The sequence below is a fragment of the Pogona vitticeps genome, chromosome 7, assembly GCF_051106095.1.
Source record: "Pogona vitticeps strain Pit_001003342236 chromosome 7, PviZW2.1, whole genome shotgun sequence".
NCBI classification, from domain to species: domain Eukaryota; kingdom Metazoa; phylum Chordata; class Lepidosauria; order Squamata; family Agamidae; genus Pogona; species Pogona vitticeps.
In genome coordinates this window covers 15,128,097-15,143,305 of record NC_135789.1, presented here as the reverse complement: position 1 = coordinate 15,143,305, position 15,209 = coordinate 15,128,097, and the positions used below count along the sequence as shown (strand labels likewise).

Here is a 15,209-nt window from a genome sequence, read left to right as displayed (position 1 = left end):
CTACTGCCTGCTTTGATGGGTGGTGGGGTTATTTGGGGTTTGAGGCGGCAGCCCCCCCCCTTCCTTTCCAAGTCCCTACTGAGAGGGTTTATCGTGATTCAGAGCCATGTACAAAAGGCTGTTGGGGGACCCGAAGTATGCAGGGAAGGGAGAAAAGCAAGACTTTTTCGAGTCATGAGCTTGTATGTGTGTTGTGATAGCATTTGTTAAAAGAAGGGGGGAAAGATGGGAGAGGCTGGTGACTTGAGAGACCTCCGGATCTTGCGGACTACTGCTCCCATCATCCACGTCCATCAGCCCTCCTGGCGGCGGTCTCTGAGAAGTGATTCCAGGACATCTGGGAGTGTGGGGCCAACGGTTCCGCCTCCTCTCCATGGTAAGGTGTAAAAAAAGAAGGATGAGCACTGTGCACCTTTTGTGCGACTGCAACTCCCATGAGCCTTGGGAACCCTCGCTGGGGGCTGCAGAACAAACGTGATCTGTAAGACCATGCTTCTCTCACCCCAAGTGTAAAGGTATTTGAGGAAGCAGTAGGAAGCATGGGGTCTGGAGAGGGGATGCCTGAAGCTGAGTTTTAGGGGTCTAGGGTTCAAATCTGTACAAAGGCCTGGAGCCAGACTCTTGTCAGGCTTAGGGAGCACCTGCTTGAGGTCAAGATGCCCTCCAGGTTGAGCGTTTTTTGTTGAATTGCAGAAGAGGAGGCGTGTGGGACCGTACGGGATGTCTGCAGAGCATATGGGGGAATTCTCTAACTTTTTTTTTTAAACTCTGAGACACCGATCTCCTTGTCTTGGAAAAGATCTCTGTAGACGTGAAAAACCCTCTCTTTCCTGCAGCTGGGGGGAAAGGCTGGAAGCCCCTGCCGGCGAGGGGGAGGGAAGAATCTGGCCCATGTGGTGGCAGGGTAAAATCAAAGCTCTTGATATGCATTGGGAGCTGTGTTAAGGTTCTTGGTCTGTCCAAAAATCTGACCGTCAAGTGCTGAAGTTAAACTTGTACAGCTGAAGAAGCGACCTATGTGTCCACTACAGCTTGCACAGATTAAATCTGTTAGTCTTAAATGCCCCATGAGCCGTTGTTTTATTTTCCTCAACTGCATGTAGGCCACCCCAAAAGGAATTGGAGAATGCTGGTTTTATATGGGTATCGAGGGAGTTTCCCGGTGCTGTTTTCATGATGGGACTCTATGGCTGTTGGGAGAGGATGATGAAACCTGTGCCCTGCCAACCTCTGGAGGAAGCGGTGTTCTTCAAGCCGGTGGTTTCCAGAGGGGGCTTTCGATTTGTGGGTGATGGGAGTTGTCATTCCCCATCAAGAAACTGGCAAATGTTTTTCCCTTAAGCTTTGTGAACTGCTATTCCCATAATAAGATGTTGACCCTTTTGCTTCAGGTAAACTGTGTGCCCGTTCGTCCTTCCGCCGTGTAAATAATCAGCGATCCACACATAGAAGGGGCACTTGTAGAGGTACAGGCGGAGCGAGAATCATTGAAATGAAAAGTCAAATTTAGCACCCAGCAAGTTAAGAAAAAGTTAGCCGGAGTCTAAGACAGGGCTGCGTTCAGCTTTCTTGCAAATTGTTCCAGAGTTTTGGGGTGGTGTTCTTCTCCAAATCCAGCTGCTCCGTCCTTCTCGGCGGGTGGGCTCTGATCCAGCATCTGTTTCTTTTGCTTGGTGCTGCAAAGGCCTTGGGGAGGATCAGTCTGGGAGAGGAAGAAAGGGGGGGGAGAGACACTGGGTGAACCCCGAGAGGAGAAGATCGTGGCAGGTGAACCCGAGTGAACACCTGTGGGGTATGTGTGCGCGCCCCATCTTGCCCTTCCCGGAGAAGGGGAGGGGACCAGGGTGGGGTCCCCCTTTCCGCGTGCCGCGCCGGGAAGATCGGAGGTTTGCGAAAGAGGCCTTTTTTGCCCACTTGGTGGATTTGAGAACAGCCACCCTGGCAGAAGGAGAGAGAGGGAGAGGGAGAGGGAGGGTGGGGTGGATGCAAATATGTCCTAGCTGGCTCTCCCCTCCCTGTTTTTCTTTGGCACCCGGGCCAAGAGTGGAGGAGGCCAAGACGGTTCGGTTTGACTCCCCCTTTTCCTCCACCCTGCTTTTTTCCTCCTCTCCCCTTGCCCGTGCGCGCTGAGCTTCACCCGCCATGGGGTTCTTGCCCAGCAAAGCAGCTGCGGAAGCCCTGTGGATATTTTTTTTAAAAAAATTTCCAGGATAACCAAAACTCAGCCCTCCGAGTCTTTGCGTGCCCACTCCACGGCTCCTGAGCCGACCCGTTCCTTTATTGTTCTTCATTTCTTCATGTGTGGGCGGGTGGTAGGAGCGCAACCCCATTCCACCAGGGGTTCTGGACCGCTTGCGTGCTAGTTCAACCACAAACCTGGAGAGTCCAGGATCGCTTTGTCCTCTGGTGTGGCCGTCTGCACGTTTAGGGAATGCCTCCAAGCTTCCCTTAACTGCTTTTCCTCAGTCGCCGAAACAGCCTTCCGACCCTGATTGTAGCTATATGGATCTGTGGTGTTTTGTTGTGTGTGTGTGTGTGTGCTTTTTGTTTTGTTTTGTTTTTGTTTGTTTTTGGGAAGCTGGACCTGCTTAGTTCGTGTCCCAGGTTGAACGGACTCAGGAGAAGAGCTTATCCCCTGTCGATGAGGAGGCATTTCATAGGCAGATGGTTCTGGGTTCGATTCCTGCTGGAAGTGGGGCAAGGAGCTGTGCAATCCCCAAGAGTTTCCCCACCACCTGTTCATTTCAGGGGAGGCTGAGTTCGAGAAAGAGCTTGACTTGGCCAACAGATGACAACCCCACCTCTCTTTCGGTGATTTTGGCCCCGCTTCGAATACCCATGATGTGCCTCGGAAACACTGATCAGTCCCGAACGAGGGGTCGCTTTTGAATCGCTCTACACGCTGGCGATTTTTGCACAGAAGTGTCGGGCAGAAAACCCGCCAGCCTTTGGCCAACTTGGTGGCAGAGCGCTGGAAGAACTGCGTGCATGCCTTAATCGAAATCTATGTCTCCATGGCAGAAATGCACCTTCTGTTACCTGGATTCACAAGCAAGACACTGCCTCCTCAGAAGTTTGCAAGATTCAGAGACAGACAGAACAGATGAACATATAGATTTAATTTTCACCAATTTTCAGCGAGGTCCTTGCTGTTCGTATTCTTTCAATTTTGAGGGCGCCTTTTCCTTAAAGAAATTCAAATGTCAGAACTTAGAAACACACTGATTTGTTAAATCTGCCCTCCGTTGCAGTAGATAAAGACTCCTGTGGTATCTGGAACACTGTCATGTTTCAAGTTGTCTTCAGGTGAATGCCATTGAGACCCCCAAGTAGAACAGATGGATGCTCCATCTCCACGGGCAATGAAGCAACCTTTAATGGCCACCGTTAAGACCCTCACCCTGCTGGTATCATCTGCATTTTTGCACATTCTGTCCCGCCCGCATGTGTGCAAAGGTCAGTCTGCGGAGTGCCACAAGATCCTTGGGCGGGCCTGCCATGTCGAGAGGTAAAGAAAGTGTGAGAAACGACTGTATGTACCGTAAAACTACCTTCCAGCCCCATTGCACAAAGAGTAAAGCAAGACCGAGCCATCAGTTGTTATAATGCTGATTTTTACAACCCTGCTTTAAAACTGGTTAACTGGTGACCTTACAGCCAGGTTAGCCTAGCTAGGTACTGGAAAGTATAAGATACTTGTATGGAGTGTCAGGGAGAACTGAGTTCGAATCCCTGCTCGGCCATGGACACCCTGGAAGTGGGAAGAACTTTCCTCAACGATCATACATAAGTTGAAAATGCTACTCGGGTTGTCTTTTTGTCGGAGCCGACTTAACGGCAGAGAAGAACAACAGAAGAGACTCTGACAATGGATTGGATTCTCTGTTCTCATCCCCTGTCATTTTTAAGAGTCGGTGGCCGCCTCAAATTTTGTTTTCAGCATTGTTTTGGGGGCTTCTGTCCTTCAGGGTCTTGGGTCTAAACTCCTGTTCCAGAGGCCTTTAGGAGTGAAAATTTTTTAAAGGGGGTGGGGGCAACCCTGATCTTGCAGAAGAGGCAATAGCAGCAGCAGCAGCAACAGCAGCAGCAGCAGCAGCAACAACAACAACAACAACAACAACAACAACAATAATAATACTCAGCCGAAAAGGGATGTAGACAGATTATATTTCCCATGAAGAATTGGAGGCCGTGGATTATTGCAAATACAACAGGAAGTAGAGGAAGTAAAAAAGTATAAATGATTATATCGGCACAAGCAGAGAAAAATTACTTAAGGCGGTGAAAATGGGGAATATTTGGGAAAACAGCAGAAATAAATGCTCAATATAAGAAACAACAATTGGAAAATAAATGAAGCTGCTGGAAAAATAAACGACAACATCAACACCTGAGAAATATTGATAGAACACATGATCCTAATTCAACATGGGCATGGCTAAAACTGGGGACCCTTAAGAAAGAAACCAAAGGCTTGATTTTTGCTGTACAAGAAAAAGCACTCCAAAGCAACGTGATGAAAGCTAAGATCCAAGGAATTAGTGCTAATAGTAAATGTTGACTGCCAGTGCACTGGTCATTATGCAAAAAACATAACTTGCCAGCCTCCAAAAACCCGTGGGATCATCATGTACAGAAGGTGTCAGAAAACGAGGAAGTCAAGATCTTGTGGGATTTCTGGATCCCAACGGAGAGATACCTTGAACATAACACGCCAGACCTAGTAGTCATAGAATGAAGAAATGTTCGTATCCTTGACATTGCAATGCCAGTGTTGAAAATAAAGAATTGGAAAAACTAACCAAGGACAGAGACCTGGCCATCGAAACATCTCGCCTCTGGAAGAAACCCATTTCAGGGGTCCCCGATGTCACCGGGGCTTTGGGAACAATATCAAGAAACTTTACACAGTGCTATAAGCGGTTGCAGATCTCAGAAATACAGACCCTTGGAGCTATAAAAAATGGCAATATTAGGGAACAACTGACATCCCTTAGCTCATTTTTAACAGATTTTTTTGGTTTTTTGCTTAAAACTTGTATCTGTTATAGAATACCAGTCAGTGTTTTTATACTTTTGACTGTGCCTGGTGTTTTTCAACAACAACAACAACAACAACAACAACAACAACAACAACAACAACAACAACAACAACAACAACAACAACAACAACAACAACAACAACAACAACAACAACAATGCTGAGCCCCTGGTGGTGGTGGTGGAGGATTCCTGTTTTAATCACCACTTTGGCTGACGTTCAAGCCTTTTTCTGGGAAAAAGGAGCCGAGAGAAGGCCCCACCCAAAATCACTCAAGATAGGGGGGAGACATAGAGGCATGTTTTCCTGCTCTCTTTTGGTGGAGCGACGGTGCTTGGGGGATTCCAGAAGGAAGCCGACTAAGATGTTCTTTTCTGCTGATTTGATATTTCCAGCTGGAAAATTTAAAAACAAAAACCCACCCCCTTCTCTTCCACCCTTCGGCAAAAAAATATATAACCCATCCTAAACATTGGGTTGTGGGTTGAACTTCCTCTGAAATCTGCCTGGCTGTGTTAAAAGTCGGAATACCGAAGTGTCTCGACCCGACCACCAATTCTCCTTAGCAGGTGGTTTTTCCTCCTCTCCATCCTCACCAAAAATAAAAAGGACCTTTTTGGGGGGGGGGGGGGGTTAACTGTTTTTAGAAAACAGTTCCAACCTTGGCGTAGAAAATATGCCACTTGGGAAGTGACGGAAACAACCCAGCTTGAACAGTAGAGGCAGAGAGCAAAAGGAGTTTATCCACATTGGCGGGCTGTGGAGCTCCCTGCCACAAGATGCAGTCTCTTGTTTTTTTAAGGAAGCAGCTTTTTGCAGGGGGAAATAACTGGGTAACCCTAACCAATAGGAATTTATCTGTATGTATAATCTCTAGGACATCTTAGGAATGGAAAATTGAGCTCCGAAAGCCAGATCCGATACAGTGGTTCTTAATGTTTTTCATAACTTGGGTTCTGGTTGTAAGAATTGGGCACAGCTGCCTTTCCAGAGTCCTGTGGCTTATCTCGGGATCACCCGAGTTCACTGTGACCTTGGCTTGTGCTGGTTTACCTTTATCTCATCAATGTTCTTTTTTTTTTTTAAGGACAATGTTGTTGCTTCTGCTCTGGAAGTAGTTGTAAAAATTGGGTGCCCCTGTGAAAATTCAAAGTTCTCAGCTCTCATCAGGGTGAGTTTTTGTGCACATTCCATAGCCTTGGTTTTTGGAATTTGTTCTAGTTTCTGAAAGGGGTAGAAAATTCCCTCCTTCAGAGAACCTAAAAAATTTTGTTTGTTCCTACATTGAGCGGTTCTCTGTTGAAGTTGCAAAGCACTCTGGAAGCTGCAAAAATATTTACAACAACAATAACAACCACAACAATGGATTTGTGGTTATAACTTGTATCTGTTATATAATGCCAGTCAGTGTTTTTATATATTCACGAAGGCTTTCATGGCCGGGATCTAATGGTTGTTCTGGGTTTTTCGGTCTCTTTGGCCATGTTCTGAAGGTTGTTATTCCTGACGTTTCGCCAGTCTCTGTGGCCAGCATCTTCAGAGGACAGCAACCTTCAGAGGACAGGTTGCTGTCCTCTGAAGATGCCGGCCACAGAGAGAGGTGAAACGTCAGGAACAACAACCTTCAGAACACGGCCAAAGAGCTCGAAAAACCCAGAACAACAATGTTTATATACTTTTGATTAACTGTACCTGGTGTTTTTGAACGATGATGATGATGGTGGCGGCGAAGTGTCAGGCTGTCTGGCTTTACCAAGATAACTAGATGCGGTCAAGAAATTTTTAAAAAGGGGATGACAACTTGTTGTCACTGTTTTTGGCCCCCAGGTCCCATCATCCCTGGGCAGCGGCAAAGGAAGATGGGCATTGTAGTTTTAAAACCGCCAGGCGGTCCTTTCCGCTCAAGACAGGAAGCAAAAGATTGCAAAACTAAGCCACCTAAAAGGACAGTTTAAAAAAAAGGTGGATACATTCTGGGAAAAGTGGATTTAGGGCTTGTAATTACAAGGGGAAAACATATTCTCCCTTATTCTCTCATTTCCAGCCCGGACAAGCAGGAAAAAATCTTTCTTTCTCTCTCTCTCTCTCTCTCTCTCTCTCTGGTTTCCCCTCCTCATTTTTTAAAAAGCTGCCCTTCCCAGTCTGGTCTTGCAGGAAGGAGAAGGGGCGAGTGGGTGGGTGGGACTCCTAATAATAGGTGCCTGGGAGTTGCTAGGAATTTCTTACGAGGCTCATTTCCTGCCGGGATTGCGTTTCTTTCACACCTCATGTGAGGCCACGGTGTAAAGTCAAAATGTGTGTCCTCCGAATGGCGTGACATGTCGCCCAAAATCTAGACCTTCTGGGCTTTGGACGGGAAAACGTTTATTTAAAAAAAAAATCCTTGCTTGCATTTCGAGTGCGGACAGAAGTGGCGGAGAGACCATAGACCATGGAAGACAGGGTGGCGTAATGGTTAGAGGGAGGGTTTGGGGCTCCAGACCTGTGGGTTTGAATTCCTACTTGACCGTCCAAGGTCATTGGGCGACCTTGGACTGCTTATCTTTCCTGGTCCTCGCACACGGGACCTGGGTCTGAACAACTTGGATGATTTTTGGCACCTTGGAGCCTCCCGGGATATCAGCTCCAGTCCCCTTCACTCTGGGCTTACTTCTGACTAGACCTGGGCTAGGGCTGCAGCACTGCCGTTCAGCAACCCCAAACACAGGAAAATCCAAAACCTTGGTTTGGCGTTCTAGCGTGTGCTTGCCTGCATGCCTGTTCCGCTCGCCTCTGGCGACCAGTCCTGATTTGTGGCCTGCTCTGATATCTGTTTGCCTGATCATTCAGTTAATTAACAACCAGTCTGTTTCCCCCCCCCCCCCGCCTTCCTCTAGTTGGGGAGCCGGTGGTGCTCTCAGCTCCTCATTTCATTCCTCACAACGACTGTGTGAGGGAGGCCAGGCTGAACAGCCCCCCCCCCCAGTCAACCCATGAGGGTCACACACCTGGCTAAAGGACCATCTTTTGCGCTCCAAAAATATACTTTTCCCAGCCTGGAAAAGGCACTATTTGGAATCTGCAGGAGCTGGGATTCACCTTTGCAATTGATCGCAGAAGGAAATGTAGCCTTGAAATTCCATCCCCCCCCCCCACCCAAAGAATGGATGGGAGTGGTTTTTTTTGGTTCACGATTTCGGTAGCCAGCTTGGCCCCCACAGGCAGCAGATCCCCCTCCAAACTTGAGCCAACCCACCCACCCCCATCTTGATGCTCAGCTTGGGGGCCACGCTCCTGGGAGACCCAGCACGTGGGTTCCCGGAGGATCTGAGCAGGAAGGCCCGCACGAAGCTCCTTCGGGTGGTTCCCAATCTCCCCCCCCCCGGTCTTGCAACACCTCGTGAGGGACCTGCCCTAGTCTTTAAAGAAACCTCGTCAGTGGCAGAAGCTTTGCCAGCTTCTCAGTGTGGGGAAGACCCGCCCCAAGCCGATGCCTGCGGAGCGGACCAGCCGGCTCGGCTGGATTTTCTCTCGGTGTTCGGCTTAGCTGCCTTGCGGAGGTTGGCAGAGGCGGATTCGAGGAAGGCTGGTGGCTGGTTTTTTTTAGGGGGGACCTGTCTTGCCGGTTGCTTGGCGGAGCGCTTGCTGTGTCGGGGAGCCTTCCCGCCTCTGCTTATTCCGTCGGTTTTTTTAAATTATTATCATTCCTCCTTGATCTCTCCCACGTTTCTGCTCGCCCCAATCCAGCAAGCAAGGCAAGGTGAAAAAGTGAGAGGGTACCCTTAAATTACCCCGTGGGCCTCGACTCCCCGTGGGGGATCAGAATGCTCATTTCCTGACTCGTGAACCCGGAGCCCTACCCGTTAAGCCACCCTGTTTCCCTGACTTTCCTGCCATAGGGTCGAAACGTCTCCAGAAGCATGGCCCGAAATCCGTTTTCAGCTCACCAGAAAGTTTCTAGTCTTCATGGGTAGAAGGATGAATCTTGAAAGGACCTCTTGAAATCAGGAATACATATACAGTATGTGTGTATTAGAAATGGGGAGGAAGCTAAAAACGAACCAGGACATTTAGGGGGAAATGGCCAATTCGTTGCTTTGAGTTCGTCCAGACTGGAGAATTCAGACTTTCCCAAAACAGTGAATTTTGGGGCTATGCACCGAATTTCCTGGTTCATTTTGCCCCCACTGCCCCCACCCCAAGATCGGAAGGTGACAGGGCAATGGGAGGAGGTTGGCCTGGGCTGTGGGAGCGGGGGACTAGGCTTTTTAAAAAAAAAGACAGCCACTGTTTGTCTAAAAACAAAAAGCCCCCCAAACCAGTGAACCGATTCGTGGTTCATCGATCAACTGCAGGGAATTTCGTAGTTCGTCCACTTCGACAAACCACGAGCCAAGACAAATCGCTGTTTTGGTGGCTCATCCCCATCTCTGGTGTGTATATGTAGAGGTGCAAGAATCACAAGAGAGCAAGTGAGGTAAAAGCAAGGAAAACAACCTATATATACAGTGGACCCTCTATTTACGGAATTAATCCGTATTGGAACGGTGGCTGCAAGTCGAAAAGTCTGTAGGTTGAGTCTCCATTGACCTACAGTGCACTGAAAACCAATTAATCTCATAACCGGCCGTTTTTGTTCTGTTTTGGGTTTTTTTCTGGTCTGTAGGTCGATTCTCCGGCTGCAAGTCGAACCTAAATTTTGCGGCCAGAGAAGCCTGTAACTCGGAAAGTCTGTAAGTCGAGCCTCCACTGTACACATACACCCTGTGTGTGTATTCCTGATGTCAAGAGATAACATTCGAGATTCATCTTTCTCCCAGCTTATATTCCTGAACTTTTGGGCTTCCGTGAGGACTAGAAACGTCCTCAGATGAATGAGGGGCCAGTTTCGAGTGCACATATATACACGCTTGAAATCAGCCCTCTTTTTATGTGAAGACGTTTCTAGTCCCCATGGAAGCCGGAAAGTTCATATATATTTTTCCCAGTAGGATCATAGTCACCCCGCTCTCCTCGCTGTGACTGAGCAAACCAGAATGCCCTGCCCAAGCGGTAACAATTACACCCCGTCATTCTCCCGGGGTATGAGGCACTGCCTTCGCCTGGCGCTGCTCACTCCGTCTCGACTGAGAAGATTGAACCAGTTTGTGTGTCGAAATGAAGGAAGCAAAGGCAAGCTGGAAGAAAAAGAGAGAAGCTACATGTTTATCTCCAAACCGGTGCAAATGAAAGCAGTCATTCTTTATTGGTGGTGTTCAATGTTGCTTAACTCACTTACGGTATAAATTATACCATCTTTTTTTTGCATTGTTTTATTTATATTGACACGATAGTCCCGCAACAATAATCTAGCGCCTCAGCGTTATAGAAAAGGTCCCTGTGTGCTGTATTGATGATAGAGCTCCGTTTTGCCAGAAATCTATGGATTTCTTTCTTTCTTTTAGGTGCTGCTTAAGAAAACACTTTATTTTTTGTTTAACAAGTTTTGGGGGCAACAAGCTAGCAGTTTGTTTCGTCTTTGACAGCCGCTGGTTTTCATGGTGTCTGTTGCGTTTTTCTCAAGCCCTTCACTCATCAACGATACATATTTGTAATCGTTCCTCCGAATAATTTCCTGCTTTGCAAATTGGTCTTTTTCACCCTAATTGGCGAATTTCTCCTTTGGGATATTTTTAATATGTCGTTCAAAAAAAAGTGTGAATTTGTCGCCGTCCTCCCAGGCTCTAATGAAGAGAAGCAGGAGAATAATGAGGTCCGTTTCTCTGCGTTTTCTGGCGTGTTACGTGGTGCCCCTTAATTTCCCAACAAATACAGGAAGCAGCTTCTAACTTTGGAGCAGTGATAGAAAGTGGAATTGTTTCTATTCTTCCAAAAATATTAGGGAATAAAGTTTGTTTATCATCATCTTAGAACTGCAGAGCTGGAAAGGAACCCTATATATTATCGAGTCCAATCAAAGGAGCACCGTGGGGGATTCAAACTTGCAACCTCTGCCTCTGCAGTCAGAAACTTCAACCCCTGAACTATCTGGCTGTAGGGGACAATTGTCCTAATTCTGTTACGGTACCCAGCTTTGGCACGCCATGGCCGAACGTGGCTCACCGGCTGGCCTTCTGCATTTTGTCGTTCACGAATTCAGAGCAGACCGAAATTTGCAGGGAGAGCTTCTGTTTTCCCTTGCTTCGGGCCCGGCCCTCCCTCGCTGGCGCTCTTGTGGGTCTTGTGCCTCTAAAGGTCTCTGCAGATGCGGGCATCTGGGGAAGACCCCGGGGACGAAAGATTGCAACATCTGTGCAGCGCCGGCCGCCGGAGCCTGGCATTCAGGGTCGGGTTCGTTCAGAGCAGGGAGGCTTCGCGGGTCCCGGAAATGGAGGGACGCCCTTCCAAAATCTGCTTTTAAAAAAAGCCTTTTGTTCTCTTGGTGGGTTCTGGCGTCTTCCAGGCCTGCCCATGGGGCACCTGGCTGGGACCCCCCCACCTGTCAAATTAAAATGAATGTTTTGGCAGGAGGGTTGGGTTTTTAAAAATTCCCCCCTTTCGCTTAATTTGTAGATTAATAAGTATGGGGGGGGGAGATCACAGATGAAGCCGGTGCAAAAGGGTTGCGGAGAAAATAAAAGGCAAATTACTTTAGCCACCCCGTAAAACAGGGTACGGAGAAGAAACTTTAAAATGGACACTTAGGTGTGGATTCAGATGTGCTTTAGTATATTCAGTGTTTCGTTCCTGTGTGATGCCGGAAATTCTTACCACAACCCTGTAAGATAGACCAATGTTTTTATTTCCCATATGGCATGCATAACTGACTCGAGCCTCCTAAGTCCCTTTTAACAACAAAGTGAGATTTGAACTCTGGACTTCTCCGCTTGCCATCTTTGCTGCACGGCACATGATTTTGCTGGCCATGTCATGGCCAGTCTTTTTATCCAGGCGGCCCCAGTTTTTAGGATGGACGAACCCTGAACCTTTGGATCGGCTTGTAAGAAGGAATCGGGGTGGGTTGTCTTAAGAAAGGGAGAGAAGGGTGGTTTTGCTCGTAAGCTCGGAGACTGGAGCAGGGCCGGAAAGCCAAGCGCTTGGAGGCCAGTGCCCATCCGGATTGTGTTGCCTCCAGCAAGGCTGGCTGCACAAGGGAGCGCTTGTGCTCGATGGGCGTGGGTTGGCGCCCCATCCTCCACTGGGTCTCATGATCGTGGCTGGTTTTCCCACCCTGGTTGTCTTGCAGGCAGAATCACATGAGATTAACTCTTCGCTGGAATCCTTCCTCACTCCCGTCAAATCCCCCTTCCTTCCTTCCTTCCTTCCTTCCTTCCTTCCTTCCTTCCTTCCTTCCTTCCTTCCTTCCTTCCTTCCTTCCTTCCATCATCAGATAGATCCTTCCTTATTTCTTTCCTTCCTTCTATTCATCATCTGCTCCCTCCATTCATCATCAGCTTTTCCTTCCTTCCTTCCTTCCTTCCTTCCTTCCTTCCTTCCTTCCTTCCTTCTATTCATCACCTGCTCCTTCCTTCCTTCCTTCCTTCCTTCCTTCCTTCCTTCCTTCCTTCCTTCCTATCCATCATCAGCTTTTCCTTCCTTCCATCCATCATCAGCTCCTTTCTTTCCATCATCAGATAGTCCCTTCTATTCATCATCTGTTCCCTCCCTCTTTCCTGTCCATCAGCTTTTCCTTCCTACCTACCTACCTACCTACCTACCTCTGCAGCACTGACAGTCAAGGCCGGCCCTGCTGTCGGGCACAGTGAAGCGGTTGCGTCAGGCGGCAGAAAGCTGGAGGCTTCTGACCTTTTTTTCCTGTCTTCTTTTCTTTTTTTAGTTGGCCTCTTTGGCTTCGAAGGAGGTCCAACGCTGGGGCCAGGGGAGGACATGGGGTGCCCCTCAACCTGCTCTGCGCCACAGAGGCTGCCTTGCTAAAGGTTTAGTGGGGGGGGGGGAGAGATGAGGCAGCCTCTTGTCCTTCATCTCAGGTGACTTTTGGAGGAAGAATAAAATATGCGGGTGCTTGGCGTGAGGAGCTTGTGAGGATTAATAAGCAGCCGATCCCTCTGGGTTTGCTTCTCCTCTGAACCCTAAAGGTCATCTCGAATGGCCTCCAGCTGATTTCTCTCTTTCTCTGGCCAAGCCCTACCTCACGGGGGGGGGGGGGGATATGAATAATTTGGAATTCTTGAAGTCCTGTTAGAGCCACCCTGCATCTCCTCTGTATCACAGAGAAAAGGGGAAATAAATTCAGCCCCACAGAAGTGGCAGAATTAATTTAGCCCCAGCTTTGTTAACAGGCCGTCCTTGGACTTTGCAGTCTCTGGACCCAAAGCCTGAGGCCCAGCGAGTTGCCTTGATGATCAGACATCGGATGAGCACACATGGGGTGTTATAGCTGCTGTTTCCCAAAGCCTGGGTGGCCGGCGTCCTGCAACCATTTGGAAAAAGGATAACACCTAGGAGTTGTTAAGTCTTCCGCTGTCACCTCGTTTTTTTTTTCTTGTTGCAAGCTGGCCTTTCATGAGGACTAGCATCGCTTAAACCTTCTGGATTGATTGCTGATTGGGGTCTTCTCTCTCTCTCTGTCCCTGCAGGCCCCCCAGTGCCAGCATGGAGGGCGGTGTGGATGGTCCGATCGGGATCCCCTTTCCGGACCACAGCACCGACATCCTCAGCAGCCTTAACGAACAGCGCAACCACGGGCTGCTGTGTGACGTGGTGATCCTGGTGGACGGGCAGGAGTTCCCCACCCACCGCTCCGTCTTGGCGGCCTGCAGCCAGTACTTCAAGAAGCTCTTCACCTCGGGACTGGTGGTGGACCAGCAGAACGTGTACGAGATAGACTTTGTCAGCGCCGAGGCCCTCTCGGCCTTGCTGGAGTTTGCCTACACCGCCACGCTGACCGTCAGCACCTCCAATGTGGGGGAGATCCTGGACGCCGCCACGCTGCTCGAAATCCCAGCCGTCCGGGACGTTTGCATGGACCTCCTCGACCGGAAGATTCTGGCCAAGAATGACCAGATGGAGACAGTAGATCAAATTGATCAACGGAACCACCTCCGAGCAAAAGAATACCTTGAGTTCTTCCAGACGAACCCCATCAACGGCCAGCAGGGCGCTTTTTCGTGGACCAACCCGGACTTGAGGGACCTTCAGCGGCTCGGCTTCCGTGGCCGGGAGGGGGTGGACGAGGACGCCCCTGAGTGTAACGGCCTGGATTACTACTCCCAAGCCACCCTCGGCGACAGACCAAAGGTGAACGACTGTGACCCCGACACTAACCATGGCGGGTGGTTGGAGCGGGGCGAGGAGGAGGTGGAGGCGGCAGCAACCCAGGGACCCTTGTTTCCGCCGGCCCAAAATGGACAATTCGGGGGGCGCAGCTTGGCGATGGCCGCCAGGGAGGACGGGGAAACGGCCGGCGTTCCACTGGACCAGCAAGAGGTGGGGAGCTCCCCGGCTTTCCTCCCCGGTGGAGGGGAAGGCGAGGAGGCGGACGCCCCGGAGGTAGACGGCCTGGCTGCCAGCACCCTCCTCCAGCAGATGATGAATTCGGTGGGGCGCCAGCAGCTGGCCGACGAGGACCGCAAGGACGACGACGGCGTCATGGATTATTACTTGAAATATTTTAGCACTTCCCAGGAGGGCGGGGACTACCCGTCCTGGTCTCAGAAGGCGGAGAAGAAGATTCGCGCGAAAGCATTCCAGAAGTGCCCCATCTGCGACAAGGTGATCCAAGGGGCGGGGAAGCTCCCCCGGCACATCCGGACCCACACAGGCGAGAAGCCCTATGAATGTAACATTTGCAAAGTTCGGTTTACGAGGTGAGTGGGGCAAGAATTTGAGGGGCTCCCGAGAAAAGCCGGGAGAAAAAGGATTCGCCAGGTGTGAGATGTTGGGGTGGGGGGGGGAAAGGTGCTTCCTTGTTTGCTTTGCCTCGGAAAGGAAAGGTTCCTTTTCTGTTTCACCCGCGTCTGTTGCCATGTTTTATTCGCCATGGGTTGGGTTCAGGACGTCCTGGCTCTCGAGGGAAGTTCCTATTTAAACCATGTCCCTCAATTCAGGAGAGCCGAGAGTCCTCCTGGCTCTTTTGGGGAGAAATCGTAGCTCAGTAATAGGTCCCTTTTGCTCCTACAACGTTGCCATTTCATGCCCCAGCAACTTTAGATAGGGCTAGGAAAGGATCTGGAGATATTCTGGACAGATA

General features: G+C 49.5%; 1 protein-coding gene across 4 annotated transcripts in view; it reads left to right on the top strand.

Annotated features, from left to right (window-relative positions):
- Nucleotides 1–15,209, top strand: part of ZBTB7A (zinc finger and BTB domain containing 7A) — a 32,060-nt gene that overhangs the window by 3,491 nt on the left and 13,360 nt on the right. For 3 of the 4 annotated variants that reach the window (XM_072978049.2, XM_072978051.2, XM_020780850.3), the window contains exon 2: nt 13,597–14,826. In XM_072978049.2, the coding sequence (XP_072834150.2) occupies nt 13,613–14,826 (1,214 nt within the window). In that variant the 5' untranslated portion in view covers nt 13,597–13,612. Of the gene's footprint in view, nt 1–24; nt 6,213–13,596; nt 14,827–15,209 lie in introns of those variants that run through there. The other variant, XM_072978050.2, reaches the window with a different exon arrangement.